This window comes from Mobula birostris, chromosome 20 (assembly GCF_030028105.1).
Source record: "Mobula birostris isolate sMobBir1 chromosome 20, sMobBir1.hap1, whole genome shotgun sequence".
Taxonomy (NCBI): domain Eukaryota; kingdom Metazoa; phylum Chordata; class Chondrichthyes; order Myliobatiformes; family Myliobatidae; genus Mobula; species Mobula birostris.
In genome coordinates, this window is record NC_092389.1 from 35524317 (window position 1) to 35538467 (window position 14151).

At 41.2% G+C, this 14151-nt stretch overlaps 1 protein-coding gene across 5 annotated transcripts in view; it reads left to right on the forward strand.

The window, feature by feature from the left end:
* Nucleotides 1-14151, forward strand: part of LOC140185139 (amyloid beta precursor like protein 2-like) — a 156677-nt gene that overhangs the window by 67083 nt on the left and 75443 nt on the right. For 4 of the 5 annotated variants that reach the window (XM_072238506.1, XM_072238501.1, XM_072238505.1 and 1 more), the window contains exons 5-6: nucleotides 3658-3836; nucleotides 11238-11401. In XM_072238506.1, the coding sequence (XP_072094607.1) occupies nucleotides 3658-3836; nucleotides 11238-11401 (343 nt within the window). The remainder of the gene's footprint in view (nucleotides 1-3657; nucleotides 3837-11237; nucleotides 11402-14151) is intronic. The other variant, XM_072238502.1, reaches the window with a different exon arrangement.

Consider the following 14151-nt stretch of genomic DNA (forward strand, 5'->3'; position numbering starts at 1 on the left):
CCTCTGTCAAGTTAAGTATTAGATATTGCTGTGATGTTCTGTCTGTTCAGTAGTTCAATTCCTTCTCTCTTACTTCCCCATCTATCACGCCAGAAGCACTTGTACTCTGAAATATTGACCTGCAGCCCTGATTATTTTTCAACTGTGTCACAATCCCACATTCCAATCTATGCCCTGGGTTCATCTGAATTGCTTGTTATAGCACAGGAACAGGCCCTTCATCCTACAATATCTGTGCAAATCATGATGCCAGTTTGAACTAATCCCATCAGCCTGCATAATAGACCATAAGACATGGGAGCATAATTAGGCCATTTGGGTCATCGAGCCTGAAGCATGGTCCATGTCCTCCATTCCCTGTAGCTTCATATATCTAAATGCCTCTTGAACTTTGCTGTTGTATCTGCCTCTACTGCTTTCCCTGGCAACACATTTGTGAGGATGTTTCCAGGACTTAAGAGACTGAGTTACGGAGAGAGGTTGAGCCAGATTAGTTTAAACCATACCAAGTAACAAATATACCTGTAACTCTAGTTCTAGCAAACCTCCCCACCAGTCTAGCTGAAGTTAATCTCTCTGCCAGGATATTGGTCCCCTCCAGTTCAGGTGCAACCCATCCCATCTTGTACAGGCCACTTCTGCCCTGGAAGCGATCCCAATGTTCCAATAAACTGATCCCTCTGGCCTGCACTAACACTTTAGCCATCCATTCATTTTCCCAACCCTGCTATCTCTACCCTCATTACATATGGCACAAGGAGTCATCTGGAAATTACAGTTCTGGAGCTCCTGTTTTTTAGCCTTCCACTTAATTCCCTATATTTACTCTATGGCATCTCAACCTCTTTCCTATCTGTGTGTTAGTACTAATATTCACAATGATTCTTGGCTGCTCAACCTCCCACTTGATGTCCTGCAACCAGAAGATTGAGAGGGAATTTGATAGGGGTAAACAAGCTTGCAAGCAAGCTTTTCCACTGAAGTTGGGTGGGACTGCAACCAGAGATCATGGGTTAAGGGTGAAAGGTGAAAAGTTCAAGGGAAACATGAGAAACTTCTTCACTGAGAGGGTTGTGCGAGTGTGGAACGAGCTGCCAGCACAAGTGGTGCAAGTGAGCTCGAGTTTAGTTTTTAAGTGAAGTTTGGGTAGGTATATGGATGGTAGGGATATGGAGGGCTATGATCCAGATTCACCATTGGGTGAAAGTCCCCTCCTTCACTATTTCCCATCCCCTTTTCCCTCTCTCACCATATCTCCTTGCCTACCCATCACCTCCCTCTGGTGCTCCTCCCCCTTTTCTTTCTTCCATGGCCTTCTATCTCTTTCACCAATCAACTTCCCAGCTCTTTACTTCATCCATCCCCCTCCAGGTTTCACCTATCACCTGGTGTTTCTCTCTCCCCTACCCTCTTTAAATCTATTCCTCAGTTTTTTTTTCTCCAGTCCTGCCGAAGGGTTTTGGCCCGAAACGTCGACTGTACTTTTTTCCTTTGGTACTGCCTGGCCTATTGAGTTCCTCCAGCATTTTATGTGTGGAGTAGCCTGTTTTTTGGTTTCTGCATGGATTAGATGAGCTGAAGGGCCTGTTTTTGTGCTGTACTCTTCTATGATTCCATAATCACTCAAAACATACGTGGCCCTGACACCAGTTATGCTGGAATCTCATTCACAGCCATAGAATCTTCTGTCTGTCTCCTTAATGTCCAGTTTCCCATCTCTATAGCTGTTTTCTCCCTCTCCTGCTGTGCATCAGAGCCTGTCATTGTGTCGCAGACTTGGCGGCAGCTGATGCAGCTTTCCTCTGAAAAGGCATTCTCCCCACCCTCCCAGCCCCCAGCAACAATATTACAAACAACAAACGTTTTGCTGCGGTGAATGGTCTTGGGGAATCCTGCAGTCTCTGTATACTTCTTTGCTTTTCCTGGTGGTCTCCCAAATACCCATTGCCTCTATCTTTGACATGATCACCTCATTCAGGCTCCTGTCCATGATGATCTCAGCAGTACAGAATGAGTCCAACTGCAGCTCCAGATGCTACATGCAGTCAGTTAGAAGCTGCAGCTGGGCATACTTCCCATAGACATAATTCCCCAAGGGATGCTGGAAATTCCTTCATCACCCCATCCTGGAGGAGAATTAGTTGACTGCTGACTGCCATCTCTCAAGCCAAAGAATGCAGAGGAAAGTAAAAGTTCAAACCTTGCCTTGCTGTTGTTCTGCATTATCACGGTCTTTCTTGACAAAGTCTCAGCAATTACACCTCTACGTGGCAACTCTGCTATAGAACATAGAACATGATTGTAGAGGAATAGGCCCTTCAGCCTACAATGTTCTGTCAAGCTACTTAAACGCCTAATTAAACCAATCCCTTCTGCTTACACACTGTCCATATCCTTCTATTCTCTGCCTTGAGCTTCTTGAATGCCTCTGTCATATTTGTCCACACCACTACTCCTGGCAGTGCATTCCACGCACCCATCACTCTTAAGGTGAAAGAAAAACTTGTCCTGCATATTTCCTTTGAACTCCATCCCCCAGCAGCACCTTAAATGAATTTCCTCTCAGATTAGACATTCCCACTCTGGTGGGGGGGGAGGGGGTGTGCAGAGAAAGATACCAGTTTATCTATCTATGCCTTTCATATTATAAACCTCAATTCACTCCCCTCAGCTTCTGCTGGTCCAGAGAAAACAACCCAACTTTGTCCAACCTCTCATTTAGCATATGCCCTTTAATCCAGGTAGCATCCTGGTAAAGTTTTTCTGCGCCCTCTCTGAAGCTTCCACATCCTTCCTATAATGGGGCAAACAGAATTGAATTCATTACTCCAAATGTGGTCTCACTAGAGTTTTATAAAGCTGCAACATAGCTTCTTGACTCTTGAACTCATTGCTGTAACTAATAAAGGCAGGCATGTCATGTGCCTTATTTAACACCTTACCAACTTGCAGCTACCTTGAGGCTGATCATTTTCACCTGCTGCTCTTTGGCTTTGGAGTCAAATCCTGGTTCTAGCATCTATCAAAGGTGATTGGAAAAGCTGAACAGAGTTTTAGAGTAGCACAATGATGCAGCCAGTAGAATGGTCAGTAGAACTGATAATATCTATGTGGAGTTTGCACACTCTTTGTGACTACATGGGTTTCCTCCAAGTGTTCCAGTTTCCCTCTATGTCTAAACACATGCAATTTGACAGTTCAATTAACCAAGTTACTGTTAGTGTGTAGGTGAGTGATAGAATCTGGGGGGAGTTGAAGAGAATGTTGGGCGAATGGATAAATTAGGGTCAACATAAGATTTGTGCAAGATGTATGATTGATAGTTGACAGTGGGCTAGGCCTGCTTCTCTTGTGTTTTGAACTGTGGAGGGATGCATAGTGGTCAGTTATCGAATTGGATTGGCTTAGGATTGTGTTTCTTTATTCTGGAGCCAGAATTCCTTAGAGGTATTACCCGTGTGTTATGCATCAGCAATATTTTAGGTAGTTGAGTGCTATTAATAATTGGTTGTCTTTTTAGTTCATATTTTGATGCCTTACCTATATAAATTATGACTAACCAATTATATCTTAATGCATCATTGTTTAGTTCAAGAAATTGTAATTGGACTTTCCAAATGTTCTTGGATCTCAATTGTAGTCACCCTTGTGTTTCAGGCATGTGCTGCTGAGTCGATGATTCTGCATACCTATGGAATGTTGCTTCCATGTGGCACCGACAGGTTCCGTGGCACCAAGTATGTTTGCTGTCCCCAAAATAAAATTGATGATGTGGATCCTGAAGACTCTGATTTTGAAAATGTGGATGAGAAAGAAGAAGAGATTGGTGAATCAAGGTATTCTTTTATTGAAAAAAAAATCAGTTGAATTTTACCAACACCAGTTTTGCAGTTCTCATGAGTGAATTAATTGATTCCTGTCATTAGTTCCAGTTCACGAGTGCTACTCGGGTGGGTTTAAACTAGTTTGACAAGGGTTGGGTACCAGAGCACCAGGTCAGAAAGTGGAAGGATTGAGAGGAAGGTAGACACCATGACCAGCAAGTCTGTAAGAAGGTTAGGCAGGAACAAAGTAACAGACATGATGGAATAGACAAGTTGAAATGTATTTATTTGAATGGTAGGTGTGATTAACTTCAAGCATGGCTCAGTACATGGAATTATGATGTTGTGGCCTTTACAGAGAATTGGTTGAGAAAGAAGCAGGACGAATGCTTGATGTTCCAGGGTTTCAATGTTTTTGAAAAGAAAGTGGGCAGTTGAACTATTAATCAGGAATAATATTACAGCTGTGCTCAGAGGGGCTTAATGAGGGCTTATCCACCGAGTCCACATGTAAAAAAAAAAGAAAGGTACAAATACTTTGATAGCAATGGCCAGCTGAAAATTGAGATAAATTAGGGAAAGGCTCAAAAAGCCAGCAGGGTTGCAGTCATGGATTACTTCAACTTCCCCAATATAGACTGGGACTGCCTGAATGTAAGAGGTTGAGATAGGACAGAATTTGTTATTTGTGCCTAGGTGGGGTTTCTTAAATCACTATGTGGACAGACCAACCAGAAGAGGAGCCGTACCAGACCTGGTGTTGAGAAATGAGTCTGGCCAGGTGACTGACCTTTCAGTGGGAAAACTCTGAAGGAACCGTGACCACAAATTCTTTAGTTTTCAGATGGCTATAGAAAAGGTTACGTATAGACTTTGTGGAAGAGTATGAAATTAGAGTAGGGGTAAATTACAAGATTATTAGGCAGGAACAAGGGATGGTGAATTGGGAAAAGCTGTTTTTGGACAAATCCACATCTGACATGGAGAGATGTTTCATAGAGTACAGTCAAGTGTGTACCAGTAAGAAGGAAGGACATTGGATGTTGAAAGAGGTGGTGAATTTCATCAAGTAGAAAAGGAAGCTAAAATTAAATGGAGCCCTTGAGGGAGAGCCAGGAGGGGCTATGAAAAGTCCTTGGCAAGTAGGTTTAAAGAGAATCACAAGGCATTCTATACATCAAGCATAAGGATAACTAGGGAGATTGTGGGTCCATTCAAGGATAAAGGATGGAATATGCACTTCGAGGCAGAGACCATGAGCGAAGTCCTAAATGAGTAATTTCCTTCAGTATTTGCCCATAGGAGGACACAAAGGGTAGTGAGATCACTGTGGAGCATGATAATATGCTAAAGTATTTTGAGATAAGAAAGAGGTGGTGTTGTGTCTTTTGGAGAACATTAAGGTGGATAAGACCCCAGGGTCTGATGGGATATACCCCAAGTAAATGAGAGAGGCAAGTGATGAGATTGCTGGGACTTTGACCAAGATTTTTGTGTCCTCTCTAGCCACAGATGACGACCTGGAGGACTGGTAAGTAGCGAATATTGTTCCATTATTCAAGAAAGCAAGTAGGCACGATTCGAGAAACTATAGTCTGGAGAGTCCCATGTCATTGGTTGGAAAGCTTATTGACGATTATTTCTGAGCATTTGAAAAACCATGGCTTAATTGGGAATGGTTAGCATGGCTTTGTATGGGACAAGTCGTGTCTTACCAATCTGATTGAATTTTTTGAGGTGGTGATGAAAGTGATTGATGTAGGTGCAGCTGTGGATATTGTCTACTTGGATTTTAGTACCTCATGGGAAGCTCATCCAGAAAATTAAGATGCATGGGATCCAAAGTGTCTTAGCTGTTTGGATTTGGAATTGGTCTGCCCAGAGAAGACAGATGTTAGTGATTGATGGGACTTGGTGTAGTTAGAGTCTGTGACGAGTGGTGTTCTGTAGGGATCTGTACAGAGACCTCTGCTGTTTGTCATCTGCATGAACAACCTGGATGAAAATGTGGATGACTGGGTTCATAAGTTCACAAACGATACAAAGGTTGGTAGTGCTGTGGATAAAGTACAAGAGAGCCAAAGAATACAGCGGGATATTGATCATTTGCAGAGATGGGTGGAGAAAGGGCAGATGGAGTTTGATTTGACCATATGGCTTAACAGTGTTATGTACAGAGGGGTAAGTGGGATAACATCATGGGGCAAAGGTCCTCTAGCTATGTTGTACTGTTCTATGTTCTATTTAGAATGTAATCAAAATCAGGTTTAATATCACCTGCATGTGTCATGAAATTTATTAACTTGGCAGCAGTGCAATGCAATACATGATAAATATAGTGGGGGGAAAACTGAGTTACAGTAAATAGACTGTATATATGTATATCAAATAGTTAAATAAGTAGTGCAAAACAAAAAAAAGTAGTGAGGTAGCATTCCTGGGTTCAACATCTATTCAGAAAGCAGATGACAGAGGGGAAGAAGCTGTTCCTGAAACGGAGAGTGTGTGCCTTCAGACTTCTGTACCTCCTTCCTGATGAAGAGGGCATGTCCTGGGTGTGGGAGTCTTTAATGATGGACACAGCCTTTTTGAGGCACCGCTCCTTGAAGATGCTGGATACTATAGAGGCTAGAACCCAATTTTACAACTCTGCAGCTTACTTTGATCCTGTGCAGCAGCCACCACCCCCTCCCCACCCCCCATACCAGAAAGCATTCAGCCTGTCAGAAAGCACTCTATAGTACATCTGTAAAAATTTGAGTGTTTTGGGTGACATACCAAATCTCCTCAAACTCCTATTGAAAATATAACCACTGCCTTGCCTTCTTTATACCTGCATTGATATGTTGGATCCAGGTTAGGTCCTCAGAGATATTGACACCCAGGAACTTGAAATTGCTCATTCTCTCCACCTCTGATCTCTCTGTGAGGATTGGTTTATGTGTCCTTTCTGAAGTCTACAATCAGCTCTTTGACGTTGAGTGCAAGTGTTTTGCTGCGACACCACTCAACTAGCTGGTTTATCTCACTCCAGTATGCCCTCTCATCACCATCTTTGGTTCTGCCAACAATGGTTGTATCATCAGCAAATTTATGGATGGCATTTGAGCAATGCCTAGCCACACAGTCATGGGTGTACAGAGCAGAACAGTAGGATAAGCACACACCCCTGAGATGCGCCTGTGTTAAATTTCAGAGAGGCTGAGATGTTATTACCAATGCACAGAGATTATGGTCTTCCAGTTAGGAAGTCAAGGACCATTTAAATTTTTTTGGTTACTATTTACTAATTTGTCAATAAATTCAGTATTTTTTTTGAAAATGGCTATTTGTACTGAAATGATGGCCTGCGGCTGGGATAATTGAGGCCCAGCATCAAAGTTGTCTTCTTTGAGTGATGCTCATTGTCTTGGGTATTAGGGCTATAGATGTCACAGTAAATTTTGGATATTAGGTGTCACATTCAGTCACATACTGCCTTGATGTAATGGGCAATCACACATGCCTCAACTTAAAATTTTAGTTCTGTGGTTCATTTTAAACCCGTAAGGTCTGGTGAAATCCAAACTTGTATTAGTTATTGTCATCAAGACTTTCCATTAGATTGCTGATTGTTGAAGTAACTGGACGGGATTCAGTGAATCTCGCTTTTTGTGGACAGGATGTACGTGAGAATTCTTTACATTCTCGGTTAGTTACCAGTGTTGGAATTCTACCAGAAGTGCTTGGCAGGAGGGTGAGCAGAAATCTTTAGTCGCACAGCTGCAGTCTTGTCTGGTCCTGTTGCCTTGAGTGTATCCAGTACTCTGCTATTTCCGATTAAATGAAGTGAATCAAATTGGTTGGAAACTGCTTCTACAGTGAAGGGATCTCATGAGAAAATATTTCAACCTTGTCTTCAGCACTTCCATACTGGGTCTTACCATCATTAAGAATGTAATTCATTTCTTTTCCCATCACAAAAAAAGTGCCAGCTAATCTCAGTGGACCCGGTAATGCACTGCTTATCCTATGATCCACCTGGCAGGCTTTATGAAAATCAAAACCTACTGTGTCAACAGGAATGCTAATATCTGTCAACTGGTATCATGCTCACAATTTGGTGAGCATTATACTTTTACAGAATCCTTAATTGTGTCACGTAATATTTTGTCCATTAGGTATTCCATGTAAATTCCTGGTGACTTAGTGAGAACTTTAGTTAAGTTAATGCCTCAAGCATACATTATGGGCATGCTATGTTGCCACTGGAATGTGTGGTGACACTTGCAGGCTGCCTCCTGCACATTCTTGGGTGTGTTGGGTGTTAACACAAATGACATGTGTAAGTAAATCTGATCTGAATCTGCCTGTAATTGTCACTTACTGTCTTCTAAGCCTTAATTACAGAGTTCCACAGCACCTGAAAAGGCCCTTTGGCCCAACTTTTCCATGCCCACGTGCTTGCATTTGGTCTATATTCCTCTAAATCTTTCTTATCCATGATAGGAGTACAGATGTCTTTTAAATGTAATGGTACTCGACTCTACAACTTCCTTTAATGGCTTTTCATATACCCATCACTCTCTGTGTGAAAAGTATTGCCACTTGGGTCCTCTTTAAATGTTTCTCAATTCGCCTTTAAAGTTTCATGTTTTAGACTCCCCTACCCTGGGAAGAAGAGTGTGACCCTTGATCTTTTGCCTCTCGTGAGATTATAAACTTATAAAATCAATCCTCAGCCATCTTGCCTTCAGGAAAAACAGTTCCAGCCTCTCCTTATAACTCAAGCCCTCCAGTCTCAACAAAGTTTTCTGTATCTTTTCTGGCTTAATGACATCCTTCCTTACGGTATGGCAATTAGAAATACACACAGTATTCCAATGCAGTCCCACCAATAACTTGTACAGCTACAACATGATGTCCCAACTCCTGTCCAGTGATTGCAATTGCACCATGCTTGTTTATCACCTTCTGTACCTATAGTGGCATGCAAAAGTTTGGGCACCCCGGTCAAAATTTCTGTTACTGTGAATAGTTAAGTGAGTAGAAGATGAACTGATCTCCAAAAGTCATAAAGTTAAAGATGAAACATTCTTTTCAACATTTTAAGCAAGATTAGTGTATTATTTTTGTTTTGTACAATTTTAGAATGGAAAAAAAAAGGAAAGGAGCACCATGCAAGAGTTTGGGCACCCAAGAGATTTGAGCTCTCAGATAACTTTTACCAAGGTCTCAGACCTTAATTAGCTTGTTAGGCCGATGGCTTGTACACAATCATCGTTAGGAAAGGCCAGGTAATGCAAATTTCAAAGCTTTTATAAATACCCTGACTCCGCAAACCTTGTCCCAACAATCAGCAACCATGGGCTCTTCTAAGCAGCTGCCTAGCACTCTGAAAATTAAAATAAATGATGCCCACAAAGCAGGAGAAGGGTATAAGAAGATATCAAAGTGTTTTCAGGTAGCCGTTTCCTCAGTTCGTAATGTAATTAAGAAATAGCTGTTAACAGGAACGGTGGAAGTCAAGTTGAGGTCTGGAAGACCAAGAAAACTTGCAAAGAGAACTGCTCGTAGGATTGCTGGAAAGGCAAATCAAAACCCCCATTTGACTGCAAAAGACCTTCAGTAAGATTTAGTAGACTCTGGAGTGGTGGTGCACTGTTCTACTGTTCTACCACAAATATGACCTTCATGGAAGAGTCATCAGAAGAAAACCTTTCCTGGTCCTCACCATGAAATTCAGCGTCAGAAGTTTGCAAAGGAACATCTAAACAAGCCTGATGCATTTTGGAAACAAGTCCTGTGGACTGATGAAGTTAAAATAGAACTTTTTGGCCACAATGAGCAAAGGTATGTTTGGAGAAAAAAGGGTGCAGAACTTCATGAAAAGAACCCCTCTCCAACTGTTAAACACGGGGGTGGATTGGTCATGCTTTGGGCTTGTGTTGCAGCCAGTGGCACGGGGAATCAGTTCTTGCCTATCCAAATGCAGAAAGATCCTGTCTCAGAATTCCTTCCGTTAAATTTCCCACCACTGATATTTTGCTCACTTGCCTGTAATGCCTTGCAGCCCTTCTTAGCCACCCTCCAGTTTTCAGGTACTTCACCTATTGTTAATGAAATTACAAGAATCTCTGCTAGTGTTTTTTTTCTTGTTTCACACAACATTAGAGGATACACGATCAGCAATTTATCCTCCTTCTGCACCTCAATGCCACCAGCACCACCTCTTGTAAAGTTTCAACATGTTTCTGGACAATAAGGTTCTCTTTCTGGAATTCTGAAGCATCCACAAAGTTTTCCATGGTAAATACAGATGAGAAGTATTCATTTACAACTTAGCTTATCTTCTATAGCCTGAGACATATGACTGCAATGATCTTTGAGAGATCTGTTCTCTCTCTTGTTACCCTTTTGCTCTTAATATAGCTATAGAATCTTTTGGGATTCTCCTTTACCTTACCTGACAAAGATACTTAGTGGAACATCAGTCAATGGTTCACTTGAACAATTCTATATCCTAATAATATTTTAAACAAAGGTCAGGACCCACAAAGCATAATTTCAGTTTCTTGGTGCCGTTGAATGCTTTTGGGACCAGCCACTTGAATTGTTTTTAAAAATGTATTCTTGCCAGGACCACACCCACAAACTGACAGAGACTCTCAAGTTGAGATCAATATTAGTATATTAGGTAATTAATTGCCTTTTTCTGTCATGCATTCTGATATAAAATTATCTTTGCCATACACTAGGAGTCCAAGGATTCTGCCCTGAGGAAGTTTTCAGTGGGCAAATGGTTAATGTTATCTGATTTCTGATGTGGTCATACAAGATCTTGCTATGGTTAACACAACTGTCCCTTACCATGTGCACCACACTTTATGACTGTCCTAATGGCAGCTATCATTGCCTTTAGTTGAAATCCATAAACAATACCTGTTCTCCTGGTCTTTTTTTAATAAATGTTGCGTATCAGCCGGAGACACTGGCGGTGACGGGCTCATGTTTAGGCATATAGCAAACGATGAATTGTCTAACAGGCTGTAAATAACTCAGGAAATGTAGTTCATTGTAAAAAGCTATTAAATGAATGATATGATGGCAGCTTTTGCTGAGGAAATGCACGGTCGGGCAAAATGTGGTTTGGAAGGTAATCGCAAATTAATGATGTGCAACAGCTCAATTTCAGTACCTTAGAGTCCATTCATCAAGCTTGAAGGACAATTACCCCTAATTCTGATAAATTGGTAATTGCCAAATTAAGTTCCTGTGCAATGTCTGAACATCACTGCTGATCTTAGAATTAGATTAAGGTGGTGTCTGTGTTTCCAACAGTAAAATATGGAAAATGAGAAATGTGTGTGGTTGTGAAGAGAAGTAATTTTCCAATGTCTGTAATGCTTTTCCAGTGATTCTGATCTCTTTCAGCAGAGAGGAGTCAGCTGAAGTAGAAGGAAATCCTGTTGTGGAGGAGAAGGACAATGATGAACAGGATTATGACTACGATGAAGAGGATGAATATAATGATGATTGGGAGGAGGCAATCAGTGAGGCGAACTTGTACAAAGAGAATATTGTCAATAATGAGAAAGGTAATTTGTTTTATATTGAAAGTTATTATTCTTACTCTACATTGTAGCAAGGCTAAAATAAAAATGTTGCAATGGCTTTCTCATGGTACAATATGTAGATTATTGGTTTCATGGGGAAATAAAAAAAGTTGTTCACTTAATAACTTCAATCGAAATTAAACTACCTCACAAACTTTCCAGTAATCTGCAGCACTGCATGTCACTTTATCATTAATTGCTGGGTGGAATACATCTTCTGAAGTGTGTTTTGGGAATACTAGCAAGAATTTAGGTATATGAAGACACTTTTACCCTCAAGGCCATTTCCCATTCCAGTACCTAAGAAAAAGAAGGTAATGTGCCTTCGTGGCTACTGTCCCGTTTTTTTGACATCTACCATCATGAAATGCTTTGAGAGGCTGGTCATGTCACACATTAACTCAAGCCTTCCAAACAACTTTGACCCACTGCAATTTGCTTACCCTCAGAACAGATTTGCAGCAGGCGCTCTATGCTCATCTCTGGAGCATTTGCACAGTAAAGACACCTATGTGAGATTATTGTTTATTGGCTACAGTTCTGCCTTCAATACTATAATTCCAAGTAAACTTGTCACCAAACTCTGGACCCTGGGAGTAAACACTTCCATCTGTGACTAGATTCTTGTCTTTCTTGCCACCAGACCACTATCAGTAACAATAGGCAGCACCACCTGCTCCAAATATAAATGTATATAAAAAATAAGTGTGTGTGTGTGTATATATATATATATATATATATATATATATATATATATATATATAATATGTGTGTATACATATACGTGTGTGTGTGTGCTCTTCTCAAGAGAGATCTGTTTATGTGCACCATACCTTGATCAAAACAACTTTCAGAGGACTTTAGAAGAATTGTAGAGATGCATGCAGTTGGAAAAGGCTACAAAAGCATCTCTAAGGACCTGAGTGTTCATCAGTCCACAGTAAGAGAAATTGTCTACAAATGGAGGAAACGGTTGCTATTCTCCCTAGGAGTGGGCACCCTGCAAAGATCTTTCCAAGAATAAAACGTGCAATGCTGAAGGAGGTGAAAAAGAACTCAAGGGTAACAGCAAAAGACCTGCAGAAATCTCTAGAACTTGCTAAGGTCTCTGTTCATGTGTCCACTATAAGAAAAACACTGAACAAGAATGGTGTTCATGGAAGAGCACCATGGTGGAAGCCACTGCTCTCCAAAAAAATAACATTGCTGCACACTATAAGTTTGCAAAAGACCAACTGGATGTTTCCACAACACTTCTGGAAGAATGTTCTGTGGACAGATGGAACAAAAGTTGAACCCTTTGGCAGAAATGCATATTACTATGTTTGGAGGAAAAAGGGCACTGCACACCAACACCAAAACCTCATCCCAACTGTGAAGCATGGTGGAAAGAATATCATGGTTTGGGGCTGTTTTGCTGCCTCAGTGCCTGCACAGCTTGTAATTGTTGAAGGAACAATGAATTCAAAATTGTATCAGGACATTTTACAGGAGAATGTCAAGGTAACGGTACGTTTCCTGGAGATTAATAGAAGTTGGATGATGCAACAAGACAATGATCTGAAACACAAGAATAAATCAACAGCAGAATGGTTTAAAAAGAAGAAAATTTGTGTTTTGGAATGGCCATGTCAAAGTCCAAACCTTACCTCATTTTAGATGCTGTGGAATGACCTGAAGATGGCTGTTGAGACAAGGTGTCCCAGAAATATTGATGAATTGAAACAGTTTTATTTGGAGGAATGGTCTAAAATTCCTCCTCGCCATTGTGCAAGTCTGATCAGCAGCTACAGGAAATGTTTGGAGGTTACTGCTGCTAAAGGAGGTTTTACCGGTTATTAAATACAAGGATTTACATACTTTTTCCAGTCTGGACTGTGAATGATTAAATAATGTGTTCAATAAAGACATGAAAAAATACAATTGTTTGTGTGTTATTAGTTCATGAAAGTGAGTTCACAGTCATGAAGCCAGTCATCACTAGCCGATCCAGGCAGATTGTGTTTATTGATTATTGTGACTAAGATGAGGATCAGACCACATTTTATGGGTAATTATTGCAGAAAACCAGGTAATTGCAAAGGGTTCACTAACTTTTTCTTGCAACTGAATATTGACGACCTACATCAGCAAACTTGCGGTTGACACAGAGATTGGGGGAGTAGTGACAATGAACATAGAATAGTACAGCACAGTACAGGCCCTTCGGCCCACAATGTTGTGCTGACCCTCAAACTCTGCCTCCCATATAAGCCCCCACCTTAAATTCCTCCATATACCTGTCTAGTAGTCTCTTAAACTTCACTAGTGTATCTGCCTCCACCACTGACTCAGGCAGTGCATTCCACGCACCAACCACTCTCTGAGTAAAAAAAACCTTCCTCTAATATCCCCCTTGAACTTCCCACCCCTTACCTTAAAGCCATGTCCTCTTGTATTGAACAGTGGTGCCCTGGGGAAGAGGTGCTGGCTATCCAGCACTTATTGTCTCTTATTATCTTGTACACCTCTATCATGTCTTCTCTCATCCTCCTTCTCTCCAAAGAGTAAAGCCCTAGCTCCCTTAATCTCTGATCATAATCCATACTCTCTAAACCAGGCAGCATCCTGGTAAATCTCCTCTGTACCCTTTCCAATGCTTCCACATCCTTCCTATAGTGAGGCGACCAGAACTGGACACAATACTCCAAGTGTGGCCTAACCAGAGTTTTATAGAGCTGCATCATTACATC